This window comes from Amblyraja radiata, chromosome 2 (assembly GCF_010909765.2).
Source record: "Amblyraja radiata isolate CabotCenter1 chromosome 2, sAmbRad1.1.pri, whole genome shotgun sequence".
Lineage (NCBI taxonomy): Eukaryota > Metazoa > Chordata > Chondrichthyes > Rajiformes > Rajidae > Amblyraja > Amblyraja radiata.
The window spans coordinates 42771841-42786530 of NC_045957.1; the positions used below are offsets into that span (position 1 = coordinate 42771841).

Consider the following 14690-nt stretch of genomic DNA (forward strand, 5'->3'; position numbering starts at 1 on the left):
CAGCTAACACTGCCCCCCAGCTTAGTGTCATCCGCAAACTTGGAGATATTGCCTTCAATTCCCTCATCCAGATCATTAATATATATTGTAAATAGCTGGGGTCCCAGCACTGAGCCTTGCGGTACCCCACTAGTCACTGCCTGCCATTGTGAAAAGGACCCGTTTACTCTTACTCTTTGCTTCCTGTTTGCCAGCCAGTTCTCTATCCACATCAATACTGAACCCCCAATGCCGTGTGCTTTAAGTTTGTATACTAATCTCTTATGTGGGACCTTGTCGAAAGCCTTCTGGAAGTCCAGATACACCACATCCACTGGTTCTCCCCTATCCACGCTACTAGTTACATCCTCGAAAAATTCTATAAGATTCGTCAGACATGATTTACCTTTTGTAAATCCATGCTGACTTTGTCCAATGATTTCACCACTTTCCAAATGTGCTGCTATCCCATCTTTAATAACTGACTCTAGCAGTTTCCCCACTACCGATGTTAGACTAACTGGTCTGTAATTCCCCGTTTTCTCTCTCCCTCTCTTCTTAAAAAGTGGGGTTACGTTTGCTACCCGCCAATCCTCAGGAACTACTCCAGAATCTAAAGAGTTTTGAAAGATTATTACTAATGCATCCACTATTTCTGGAGCTACTTCCTTAAGTACTCTGGGATGCAGCCTATCTGGCCCTGGGGATTTATCGGCCTTTAATCCATTCAATTTTCTGAAGCCATTAGAGCTGAACACATACATATTACATAATAGTAATCAGAATAGTCATCTGTGATGCCCTTGCTTTGATGCAACCCCAAATTTTGTCTGAATGGTGTAAGGTTTTAGGTGAGAGGAAGGTATTTTGAATGGAATTTGAAAGGAAAGTCCTACTACATTGAGAATGGTTATAATGTGGAACCCGCTGCCAAATAGGTAGTAGAATCAGATACAAACATTACGATTAACAGACATTCAGACAGGCATTTGAATGGGCAAGGCATCAAGTGAATGGAATTTGTGTAGGGGACAAACAGGTCAGTAGGACATAGTGGGCTGAAGGGCCTATGTTGAACAACTCTATGACAATGCTCTTCTAATAATGTAAATATATTGTCCGAACGGATAAAACAAAAGCAGGAGATCTAAGAGAAGTGACCAATAGAGACTCTGCAGGCATATTGAATAATGATTCATTTAACTCATTTAAACTCAAAATGCATTTTGTATTCATCAGAATAAATCATAGGAGCACCTACATTATAATGACAATAAATCCTCAATATTACATTTAACAAGTACAGTAACCCATGCTTATTTTGGGAGGGTGTAGCAATGTTCTCCATAGCATCTTTTTTTAAATCTTTTTGTCTTCAACTGCTGTTTTTTAAAGAATTGTTATGTTGATAACGTTGGTACTTTGGTCTGCATCATATCTCCAACATTCCCTCTGTTCTCTGATTTCCCTAACACCACCCTCCATAAAAAAGCATGCTTGCTTTTTTTAAATTTCCAGTTTTGATGAAGGGTCCTTATACTGAAGCAGCAACTTTATTTCTCTTCCTACCAATGCTGTTCGACCCACTGATTGGCTTCAGTATTTTTTTGTTTTTTGTTTTGGATTTCCTGATCTGCAGTATTTTTGTTTGCTCCAGTTATAATGACAAAGCTGGTTTAATTCCAGCAGATTGATTAACAATTAAATTTGCTGTTTCTAAAAGTGGCTCTGAAGTATTGACTAAAAAATTATGTGCTTATTTTTCTGCAAAGCGGAAAGAGACCCCATAGAAATCAGTGAGTGATGCATTGATTTTTCAAAGAACAGCTTCATTATTACCTTAATTTGTTTTGTTGCTTGTTAAGTGGAATGTCACTGCTGAGAAATAGAACAGGTTTTCTTTTCAACCACAGTCAAAAATAAACATTTCTATTTCTGAATTAGACTAATACAAAATTAAGCTGCCTCTACTTTATTCTAAAATGCAGATTCAAAGCAATCTTTGTTTTTCAGTGTGAGTGCACTTTGGGATCAGAGATCATAAGTCTGTAAGATTTCAGGTAGTTTTGAGTAAAGGTATGACTGAAGTTTGGGGAAAACTGCTAAATTGGAGAAGGCTAATTAAAGGCTAATTATAACTGTATTTGATGGGAGCTGGGTAGAATGGACTGCGTGTATCTGTAATTGGGTAAGTCCACATCTGATATGTGGCAGCCATTGTGAGGAGGATAGACAAGGATGATAAGAGTTTGGGAACCTTAGATGATGAGAGATGTTGCAAATGTAATCAAAAAGGAATAGAAGAGCAGGTAAGGTTTAGGAAGCTGATATTGGGATACGGTCCTTGAGGAATATGAGGAAGAAAGACAAAGATGGCAAGAGTTCAGGAATCTTGGATGATGAGAGATGTTGGAAATGCAATCAAAAAAGGAAAAGGAAGTGTATGTAAGTTTTGGGAAACTGAAATCGGACAGGGTCCTTGAGAAATACAAGGGAAACAGGAAACAAAAACGGGGAATCATGAGGAGTAAAAGGGACCATGAAATATCCTTGGTGAACAGGGTTAAGGAAAATCCCAAAGCCTATATTAAAAACAAGTGAATAATTAGACAGAGAGTGGGACAACTGAGGTACAGCCTCGAGCCAGAGGAAGTGGGCATGGTGCTAAAGAAGTACTTCACATCAATATTCACTAAGGCAAAAACATGGATGAAAGTGAGATCAGGGAATTATATGCTGATATTCAAGGGCATGTGGGTATTAAGAAGGAGAAGGTATTGGATCTCTTGAAGAAAATTGAGGTGGATAAATCCTCAACCTGGTGTGATCTATCCCAGTTTAGTGAGATAAGCAAGAGAGGAAATGCTGGGGCTTTGATATTGATGTTTGTATCCTCTGTAGCCATTGGAGACATGGGGAAGATTGGGGAAGATTGGGGAAGAGCCAAAACTGTTTAATTTTTTGTTTAAGAAGGGCACCGGGTATACCCAAGCAAATGGTGGAGAAGGTTCTTAGGTATAGGATCTACTCACATTTGGAAAAAAAACATAGACTTATTGAGGATAGTCAGCATTACTTTGTGCAGAAGAATTAATGTCTTACAATCTTGACTGAGATTTTTGAGGAGGTGATGAAGATGATTGATGAGGGTAGGCCAGAGAATGTTTTATGCGTGGACCTTTGTGAAAGTGGGAATATGTAAAATTATGCGTGGCATAGGGAGGGTAGACAGACAGGATCTTTTTCCCAAGATGGAAATATCAAATACTAGAGGGCATAGATTTAAGGTGAGAGGAGTAAAGTTGAAAGGAGATGTGCAGGATGTTTCTTTATGCAGAGCGTGGTGGGTGCTGGTATGCACTGTCTGGAGTGGTGGTGATGCAGGTATGAAGTGCCATTTAAAAGACTTATGGATAGGCTCATAGACATGCATAGAATGGAGGGACATGGATTATGTGCGGGTACATAAGAGTTGGTCTTGGTATTATGTTCGGCACAGACATTGCAGGTCAAAGGGCCTGTTCCTTTGCCATAATGTTCTATATTCTATGTTATATATTTTGTTTCTGGGCAAGATTAGCTATTAATTCCCAATTATGTCTCCACCTACAGTGATGCTTTGCCTACCATGAACTTGGACTGCTCAAAAATATTTCAGAAGATCTTTACTGCCATTGACAAATACTCTAAGCTGATTATCTCAGAGATGAAAGGATAGTTAGAGTGCACAATAACTTTATTAGTATGTCCTGGAGGCAGCATAGATGAAAGCAATGGTTAACAATAAAAGTCCATTTCCAACCCAACCTTCTCACATACAGCATGGCCAGAATAAGAATTTTATTTGGACAATATATTCTTCAGTCAAGCCATATAATTAAGGAAGAATTCAAATGGCTAATTGAGGTGCTCTGAAATGCACAGTTGCCCTCTTCTGATATAGGTATAGGGAGCAGTTGCCATAACGTTATAGAACAAATGTTTGAAGTAAGTTTGTATATTTTTTCATTCTTAAAATTTCCCATTTTACATTCAGTGGTCGGCCAGCAATTTGATCTTTTTGATATTTCATCCTAATGATGCTTTCAATGTGTTTGAAGATCCAAACTTTATGGGAAAATGTTCCTTTGTTTTATTTTTTAGGTTGCTGGAGAAAGATATGTGTACAAATTTGTCTGTGACCCTGAAGCGCTTTTCTCAATGGCTTTCCCGGACAACCAGAGGCCTGTGTTGAAAACTGACATGGAGCGCCACATCAATGAAGAGGACACTGTCCCACTTTCCCATTTTGATGAGAACATGGCATACATACAAGATAGTGGCTGTTGCAATCCCCATTCATACAATGAAGCCTATGTGTACTGATGCAACCTTGTTGGGGCAGTCACTTCATGTTTTTTTCTCTCGGTTGTTTTCCTCTGTAGACTGTGACCCACTCTGGATTTACTTCATCTCTTCAGCACCTCTGACATTAAGCAATGGGTCCACAGTTTATGTCGCATTAACCCCATGGTCCACTACCTGGGACAGTGCACTTTATGAAAAGACTCATTAGAGCTCTACTTGGTTTTTTTTTCAGGGTGGGATGGGGAGGGCAGTGTTTTTTTTTTGCCTAAATGGTTTTTTTTTGTGGAAAAGGGGGGAATGGGAGGATTGGAAATTGCAGACATTTAGGTGGTTTGATTGACACTATCTTATGAATATTGGTTTCATATAAGATAAAAAACTTACCAAGTCAAACTTACAAGAAATCTGCTGATATCAGTAATAAAAGAAACTGCATATCTAATGTTGCTGTGTTAACACAGCCGGCACTCTTTAAAATCTATATCTAAGTAGATACGTAGTGCTTTTTGTCCGGGTACACATTAATATACAGTCAAACATTTTACTGCTGTGTCATATTTGTTAAAATATATGAATACTAGAATATGCCGAAGCTTCTGCTGCAGTCTCCTTTTCTGTAAATTCTTTTAAACGCAGGGTCTATTAAAGCAATTTGAAGCATTGCTGTACAGGTAGCATTTCAGGACAAATAGTCAATTTAAAACATTTACTGCTTACGATGTAGTTTATGCTGTAGTTATACCATGAGCAACTGTATGCGTTAGAAATTGGTAAAAGATTACCCACTTGCTAGAGGAATTTTTTTAAGCTTAAAGATTTCTAGATCACTGGAAACGTTTCCTAACGTGGCCTGTCAGTGGCAACATTTCATTTGCACTCACCAGTTTTCAAATCCAGGCATTGAAGGACATATGCTGATGCCAATATAATTACTGAACTATGTGTTTTATAGTTCTTTAAGAATTTTTAAAGTGGGTTACCAGATGCATGAGCTTTGGAATTACACTGAGCAGTATTAGTATTTGGATATTCATACCTGTTGCTCCAAAAATGGCACCAGCTCATTGATATTAAACTGTTTAAAACCTGCATAATGGATTTGGATGAAAACAAATTAAACTTTCCTACTCTGATATCGTTCAGAATTATTTCAATGCTTTTGTTAGTAACCCTGTTAAGCACAATTCTTCATCAAAAATGGATGACCTTTCATCGGATCAAGATTAAAACACATGGATGTGACTGGATATTTAGTTGTTTAAAATATTTCCCTTAAACAATTCGAGTGCCGTGCCTATTTTATTGGTGCTGTGATTAGATGGCAGAACCCATGTATGTGAGGTGAAATCAGGTACTCCATATATGACAAAACTTGCACTCTGGGCCATTTCTGCCAGAATAACATGAAAGCAAAGCTCCAACTAACTTTCTGTTTGAAACATTAAATCCGTAATAAGTTTGTCTGCTTTCTTTAAGCTTACGTGTTTTCTTCAATCAGTAATGTACATCCATGCTGATTATGATTGCAAGAGGAAATGCGCACAAGAGTGCAGTCGGTTACTCTGCATTATGTAAAAAATAACATTGAGCATGAACATCATTTAGAATTTTGTTGCATTTCATTTTCATGTCAAAAATTATTAATTGATACCAACAGAAGCTAAAGCTAGGAAATGTGTGTTCCTTTTATTTCTCTCCTTATCAATATTGTAAATTGAAAATGCACTCGGGGTTACTTTTTTAAAACCTTTTACAAAATTGCTTAAAGTCTCCATTCATTCAAGTTACTCAATCCAGGACTTAAACATTATCAAGTCCTCTTTGTATGTGAGGATTATTCTGGGGTAAGCAATCACGAAACACGGAGGAAACGTGAAAACTTCACCATAGTGACAAAATAAGTTCACATGGAGATAATAAAAATGTAAAGGATGGATTATGAATAATGCGATTTTAATGCTTCAATTTTGTTTTATTTGGTACACCAGTAGAAAATGATTTTTCTGTATTTTGTTAATGTTTTTTAATCTTCACTTCCATATCAATCCCCAGGACACAAAGCACATGGAGAGCATGTGCACTAGGACTTAATAGTTCAGTTCTGCTTGGCCATGAAACCCCAAAACCCTTATCAATTTCCAATTTTGTGCACCAACTACTTGATATGTACTTTAATTATGCATTGGAAGGTCCTCAACATTAGGAAGATAGAAAAGATGGGATAAGTGAGGGTGCACACTTTCTAGCAAAATACAAAGTGCTGGGGGAGCACAGCAGGTCAGACAGCATCTGGGGAATGAATAGACAAGTTGATTTCCAATCCCAATTATTGCCTTCATATTCCCTCCCCAGATGTTGCTTGACCAGTTGAGTTCCTCTAGCAGTTAGCGTTTTGTTCAAGTTTCAAACATCTGCAGTTTCTTCTGTCTGGAAACTTTTTTTGCTACCCATTTTGGAAGGCAGTCTGTAATACTGACCTTGAACAGATCCAAACCTCTCTCCAACACACACCTTGACAGCAAATCTGCTTGAATATTATCACTTATTTTACTGAGTGCAATTGAACTACACTGCTTGGGAAGGGGTATTCAAACTAGCCCTTTGAAATAATCAAATTAATTCCACTCATCCATCTTTACGCATGGCCCTGCTATTTTTTTCCTTATCTGTTAAATATCCAGATCCCTTTTGAAAATTACTTTCGGAATTTAGTCAGAAGTTGTGTCTGTGCACATCAATCTTACATTAAGTAGTACCATGCAGTGCTAACAGTAGATCCAAATATCTAAAGAGAAACACATTTCCTTCTAGTTATCGACCTCCTCCCTGCCAGGGAAACTCCATAATCAAAAATAGATCAAATTGTAATCTCATTGAAGCATTGAGCAGTTATAAATGATTGCAAGCACCAACAAATGCACCACAGAGTGAAATGGCACCAATTAGATGTTGTAATTGACAGAGCACTTTGCAACCACTCTTGTATAAAAGGGGGGATAGTCAACCTTATTCTAAGTTTCCACATTGTAAGTTCAGGATATTGATAAAATGCAAATCTGTTGTCTTGCTCTTTCCAATTAATTTGTTGAATTGTACTGGTCATGCTGATCAAGTGCAACCATGCCTGGTTCACAGGGAACAAGTACTGAGAGAGTTCAGAATTGGACAATATAAGGCTAATTGTCCATTTGTTTTTTTAATTAACATTTACAAGTGGCCCGATTTGATCATACTCTGCTGGGTTTTAGTTGTTAGTTTTCAGTGCATGCAAACAAGCTTTTTGATTGGGAAGTGCATGGACATTGAAGGCAAGGACAAGCCAATTATGAATGACCAATCAAAACGCTTGTCGGCATACAAAATTAGTGTAATCCAGTCACTTCTAACAAAAAGATTCCAAGAAACAATGCACGAAGGTTCTTGGATCTTATCAAGGTAGTCAACATGTTACATCTTTAATTTACATTTTTAAATGACCTGTTAAAATAATTCATTTAACACCCTAATAAAAGAATTTCTAGCTGCCACATGTGGAGATTCAGTTCATGATCTCATTACTAAATTGATCTTTCATTTCCTAAAAAACAAAAGCAACTAATCCAGTGTCTAAACTGCCCTGTCGAAAGTTATGAGAAACATGGGCCCCTGGAAGGTTCACCCACTCCTTCATTCACATGCTTTTGTCCTTAAGATGTCCAGTTCACTTCTAATATTTCAATGTTGTGAGAAATATTGTAAAGTACAATTCCTCCCAAACTTTTCGAACTAAGTGTAAATTCCTGCAACCAATAATGCAAATTCCACAAGCAGCCTAACAGCAAAAGTTTAATACGTTTTTTTTGGTCAAGAAGCATATTTATTATTGTAATATTTTAGACATTAACACAGAAGTAACTTTTAATATGTTAGAGTATTGGATCTTGAACCTTACCCCTAGGTTTCACAACATCCCTGTGTCTCTAGGTTTGTGCCAGGTGAACCAGGTGTTGTGTTGAGAAGCCCTGGAGGCAAAATGCAAACACTGCATCTGCCTAACGATGGTCATCTGGAAATCTAATTAGCAAAAAAAAAGACAATGTTGAGGGACATCTGTAAATGATGGACAGTATTTTTTCTGCTGTTTCTGAAAAATTTTCTAAATTTTTGTAATTTTGTATTTATCATGTATGTTTGGTTTTATATGACCACAAAGTAGCATTCGAATTAATGTAAACCACAATGTTTGATTTTTCCTCATCTAAGGCTTTGAGTAGTTCGAAGGTTCATGGACTTCCTGTATTGCTTTTCTTTTTGGGTTTTTTTCTCTCGCTTTTTGAAGAAAGATATGTAATGGCTTAATAAACTCTGTTCAATTCCTAATGAACGGTGAAATATGTAATTCAAATGAAAATGCTCTGACAGTGTTTCCATATTTATATTTTATTTTCCATCCATTAATTTTAGTGTTGAATACAATTTCCTTGGATTCTTCTGCAGTGCCATTGTCTGGTTTGGAATAAGTCAGCCTATGTTTTTTGTTTTCATTCAGTAATGACAATTTCACCAAGAGTTCAAGATTGAAAAGATTCAAGATTAGAGAGTTTGCCATATGCCCTGGATATGAACTGGGACAATGCAATTCTTACTTGTTGCAGTTTAATGGGCATATCAAACACAACACCCACAAAAATAAATAGACAATAAATTACTAGTTACTCTAAATCAATTAAAGCACGACGGCAAACAATGGGGCAAACACAGTGCAGAGTCCTTGGTGGTTCAGTATGCTTGACCTCAGGTTGTGTTTAAACAACTGGATGGTTGATGGGAAGAAGTTGTTGCAGAATAGGAGATAATGGTTCTCATGCTCCTGTACCTTCCTCACTTCCTGGGTCTTTGATGATATTAGCTGCCCTCTTGGGGTAGTATCCTTGCATCTGCAGTTAATGTGCTGGGGTAGTATCTCCTATATAGATCCCTTCAATGCTGGCGAGGTTGGTGATGGACCAGGTAATGTTCACCACTTTCTGCAGCCTCCATTTGTTCATGAGCAGTCCATGATACAACCAGTCAGTACGCCCTCCACCATACACCTGTAGACATTCAATAGAGTGGTGCATGCCAAGTCTCAAATTTATGAAGAAGTAGAAGCAGGTATTATTTGTGACAGCATCAATGTGCTGGTCCCAGGACAGATTATCAAAAATGTGAATGCCCAGGAATTTGAAACTATTGACACTCACTACCTCTGTTTCACCAATGAAGACAGGTGCATGGCCCTTCAGCTCACTCTTCCTGGAGTCAGCAAGAAGCTCCTTGGTCTTGCAAACATTGAGAATAAGATTGTTGTACTGGCACCACACAACCAGATTGTTGATCTCCCTCCTGCACTCTGACTCATTACCCATTTTCATCCAATAACTAGCTGTCAGCAAATTTAAAGTTATCGGTGAATGGAGAGTACAATGCATTTGCTATTGTTCAGCATTCATGCTTTTGATATGAATGTAGCCAGCAAACAAAACAAACAAACTTGTACACAACAGTGGAAGGAGATTTTTGTAAACAAAATTTATTACATGGCACAAGTGAGGTATAGTACAAATGTTAATATCGATAGAATGAGTTTAAGATTTTAACAGATAGTATGAATTTTAACAGTGCACCCACCTCTCTCCCTTCATATCAGAAGCCCAAATCCATCTCTGTATTAAAATCTAGAATTAATTTATTAACTTCCCTTCTTATTTCCCCCTCATTTAAAAAAAAAAGTTCAATTTCTTTGAAAATTATCCACGACTCATTCTGTCATCATCCTTGTTCTTGCAGTACTGGGATGTTGATCACTGATAGAATGGCTCTATTGTCTTCATTCTAAATCTCATGCCAGTTTTGCTACGTCTGAGAACCTTTCTCCAGCTATAAACCTCTCCAACTCCCTCCAATCCTAACCTTTGATTATTATTTAGCAACAGAAGTTATTCCTGCTTTTTGCAATTATTTTTAAGCAAATAACTTCCCAAGTGATTCTCCCTCTTGGATTTTGGCTCTCCCTCTGGACTGGCATAATGGAATGGCTGGTATAACTGTTACTTCATACCTCGGTGCTGACCCTCAGTGCTACCTCTGTGCAGTTTGCATGTCCTCCCTTTGATTGTATTGATTTCATCTGGGCATTCCAATTTTTTCACAAACCACAACAACATGCTGGGAGTTGATGGGAATATGTAGAATAAAACAGAATCAGTGTAGTGTTAGTGCAAATGGGTGATAGTTTGTGCAAGCTCAGTAAACTCAGCCTGTTTCTGTGCTGTATATGACTCCCTTCACCATCATCTGCTTAGCATTCCCCTCACCTTTTTTGAATGGTTTTCTCGAAGCAGGCCTGATATATGGCATTGTAACAACATTTGAAAGACATTCATACACGAAAGGTTTGGAAGGATATGGGCCGAATGCTGACAGATCGGTCTAGCGTAGATGGGGATTCTTGGTTTGTATGGGCAAGTTGGGCTGAAGGGCCTGTGTCTGTGCTGTAAGGCTCAATAATCCAATTCAATAATCTAATTCAAGCTATATTTATGAGGTAGTTAGATGTGGCCCTTGTGGCTAAAGGGATCAGGGGGTATGGAGAGAAGGCAGGTACAGGATACTGAGTTGGATGATCAGCCATGATCATATTGAATGGCGGTGCAAGCTCGAAGGGCTGAATGGCCTACTCCTGCACATATTTTCAATGTTTCTATGACTAACTGCAGTTGTTGCTGAGGTGACAGAACCATTCACGGCCTAGATGATGAATGGAATTCAGGGTCAGTATTACTTGGCTTAATAGGCCAGTTTACACAGAGCTAAATGCACATTAAGCTTTTTGATGTTAACCCAGGGTAAAAAGCAACAAAAAAAAGAATTAGACTGTATTTAACCAAAATACGTTGTAACATAATAACATAAGGCAAGAAAAGACTGTGTCCTGCCTCTCTTTACCACGCCGCAATCAAATAGTCCAGACAGGACTTATATAATTTAGTATGAAGTTCAGTAGACACCTTTATAACTTTTTGTGTGGCTGACTGCTGTGATTAATGATCAGGAGATTTGCCAAGGAACTGTTTAATTGGATGAATAACCTTCTCTTTGCTGCCTTCATATGAACACTTCTTAGGTTGGATTCCATGAAGCCACAATTCATGAAACGGCAACCAATATTTATACTGCAAAATAGAGGCATCAAGATCTATACATTTTGATAGATTTGAATCCAGACTGAACAGGCCCTGATTCTGCAGTCCTAGTATGGAGCAGATTACAATTTCAGGGCTTGTAGTTTACCACCTATCATTTCAATATTGCATCATGTGCTGTCTGTCCACAAAGTGCTCTAAGGCAGCATAACCATCCACGAGGAGAGACTCCAATGTTGAAATAATTACGCATTAACACATTACATATACACTAATTATGTGTGTAGTTCCACTCTTTCTTTGGGGGTTATTTTGATTTTATATGAAAGTGTAAGTTTGATAAATTGATAAATTTAATGGAAATTCAAAAGAGGCTTGTAAAGTGGCTACCAATTCACTATATGCTGATTTGCACTGAAATTATCCATGCTGAAACTTTTTGCAGTACCTTTTTTTAATGTACCACAAATGCACTTCCTCTTCACACAGGAACCCCTCGTTCAATGGTCTAAGCCTTCGGTTCTTTGCTGATTGCAATGTTTCTTTTATTGCAACCCAAAGCATTTGACATATCAATAATAGAAGGTGATTAAGTCAGCAGATGATGACAAACGTTGTATCAATCAATAACATTATACTGTGTAATAACTGATTCAAATATCCATTTTACTTTTGTATCAAAATTCATGTGATGTGTGTCTTGTTATCATCAATCATTTTTAAATGGTATTAATTAACTTTTGATCACATGAATTACAGTTATAAAAATGAACGAGTGCTATTATGATTTATCAGACAGATATAATGACCGGTTGACCAACATTAATCATGTTGTATGATACAGCAGGGCAACGCTAAATCCTTTACATGTCAGTCATCAGTCCATTTTTGGAAGCTGCTTAGTATCATGTCTTTCATTTTAAGTAACGACACAAAAAAAGGACTTTGAAATGCCACAAGGAGTTTTGGAATCCAATTATCAGTAACGAACGTGTGGGCAGCACCCTGCCAGGACCACCAGAACATTTAGGATAACTAGCAGAACAACAGTTCCTTGTCAACTTTAGTCTAACTCATACACCGTCAAATGTGTACCTTTGACTGCTGTTAAAATTACCTTCAACAATTAGACCACGCACAATCTTATAGAGAAATAAGCATTACCTTACACAGGAAAAAAAGAGGACTGTCTAGCACACCTAACACAGTGGAATAATCAAGCTGCTCACACAGTATTGCTTGTCAGAAGTGTCAACATTAGTTTAGGTAATACTTTAAACTTTGCTTGCTGTTTACAGCAGTGCCTTCTTTGTGAAATATCACATGTTAATTGATGTTATCGCTATCCAGGCATGCATGTAACAAATCTCTCTCTCTCTCTCTCTCTCTCTCTCTCTCTCTCTCTCTCTCTCTCTCTCTCTCTCTCTCTCTCTCTCTCTCTCTCTCTCTCTCTCTCTCTCTCTCTCGCTGTATATATTATATATATATAAATATAATATATACAGAGCTACAAACCTTGCTTCTTCTGCTGGGTACAAATTTTCTATTTTGTTTTTGAACTTCAGCAACTGCAATATGTTGCTTTTGGATGTATGGGGATGAGAACTTGCTTCGCTTTGCTCTATGCAATGTTGTCGAAATTAAAAATAGATGCTGAAAGTAATCAGCAACTTTCTACACATCAAAAACTGAGATAAATTACACTTCCATGGATGTAACACACCTTGGCACAAAGGCCCTGAAGAGACGTCGGTCAGTGTTCATCACTCGATGGGCATCATTGCAGCAAATTTATAACATACATACATACTTCAGAAAATCAGTGGGCCTTTAATGCAGGAGAAGCCATTCAACATCAGATGAAGGCATTGTCCTATTAATTAGCCAGTGACCACCCCAACCAACTCCTCTGCGTAGGTGGCTATTAGGAGGACCATCAAAAAACAGTCTCTGGAATCAGTACAGATGACTGCCTTCCATTATTTTTGGATGGGAGCAAAACAATATTTTGGGTACCTATTGGGATCTTAGAGCCATGGTACACAATCCCACCATTCACCTAGTCAAACCTACTCCAAATTGCCCACATTATTAGAAGGAATGGTCAGCCATATTTCTTCTTTATGAGTGACTCAGATTTTCTATGCACAGAAGACCTGAGAATCATAATACTTATGTAGATATAGCCTGATGCATAAGAGAATTGCAAAGTGTTAGTGCAGAATCTATGCGCAATTCCACTTCAGTGCAAGGATTTCTAGGATAATTTACTGAATCAAGATGCTGCGTGAGTTATATGGATATTTGTACATGTGCAGCATTTATCTTGCAAGGCATAGAAAGGTGTGGGTTTAGGAGGTTCCATGGCAAGTTGTTGCAATGCATCACATAGTTTACATACACTGCAATCACAGCATAGAGATTTACCAGAATGCCACCTGGATCAGGGGTTATTAGCTGCAAGAAGGATGGACAAAATTGGATTTTTTTCTACAGAATGCAAGAGGCTAAGCGGGGACCTTATAGGAGTCTATGAAGTTAGGAGAGGTATAGATAGGATAGACAGTCAGAATCTTTCTCCCAGCATGGAAACTAACATCAAAAAAACTAAGGAGCTGATCGTGGACTTTAGGAGGGCACATCATCCGAGGACGTACACACCATTGAGGATAAATGGGGATACTGTGGATAGGGTGAGCTGTTTTAGATATCTGGGAGTCCACATCTCTGAGGATATGACATGGATATCACACGCCGCAGCACTCATGAGTAAGGTAAGGCAGCGCCTTTACCACCTCAGGCAATTGAGGAAATTCAGAGTGTCTCTGAGGATCCTCCAGTGCTTCTACTCAGCGGCTGTGGAAAGCATCTTGTCTGGTAATATTACAATCTGGTTTGGGAATTGCTCTGCCCAGGACAAGAAGGCTCTGCAGAGAGTAGTGCGTTCGGCCGAACGCACTATGGGAACTTCACTCGCCCCCCTGCGGGAAATATACATCAGGAGGTGCAACTCCAGAGCCAATAAAATCATGGGAGACCCCTTCCACCCCTGCAACGGACTGTTCCAGCTGCTACGGTCAGGCAAACACCTCTGTTGCCATGCTGTGAGAACGGAGAGGTTGAGAAGGAGTTTCTTCCCAGAGGCCATTAGGACTGTAAACTCCTATCTCACCAGGGACTAACTTTTACTGTCCCACTCTA

At 38.4% G+C, this 14690-nt stretch overlaps 1 protein-coding gene across 2 annotated transcripts in view; it reads left to right on the top strand.

The window, feature by feature from the left end:
- The window catches only part of etv1 (ETS variant transcription factor 1), a 114391-nt gene extending 105681 nt beyond the window's left edge, over positions 1 to 8710 (top strand). Inside the window, exon 12 of one of the 2 annotated variants that reach the window (XM_033045595.1) lies at positions 4123 to 8685. In XM_033045595.1, coding sequence (XP_032901486.1) covers positions 4123 to 4344 — 222 coding nt within the window. In that variant the 3' untranslated portion in view covers positions 4345 to 8685. Of the gene's footprint in view, positions 1 to 4122 lie in introns of both variants that reach the window. The other variant, XM_033045604.1, reaches the window with a different exon arrangement.
- Positions 8711 to 14690: the final 5980 nt, after the last annotated feature.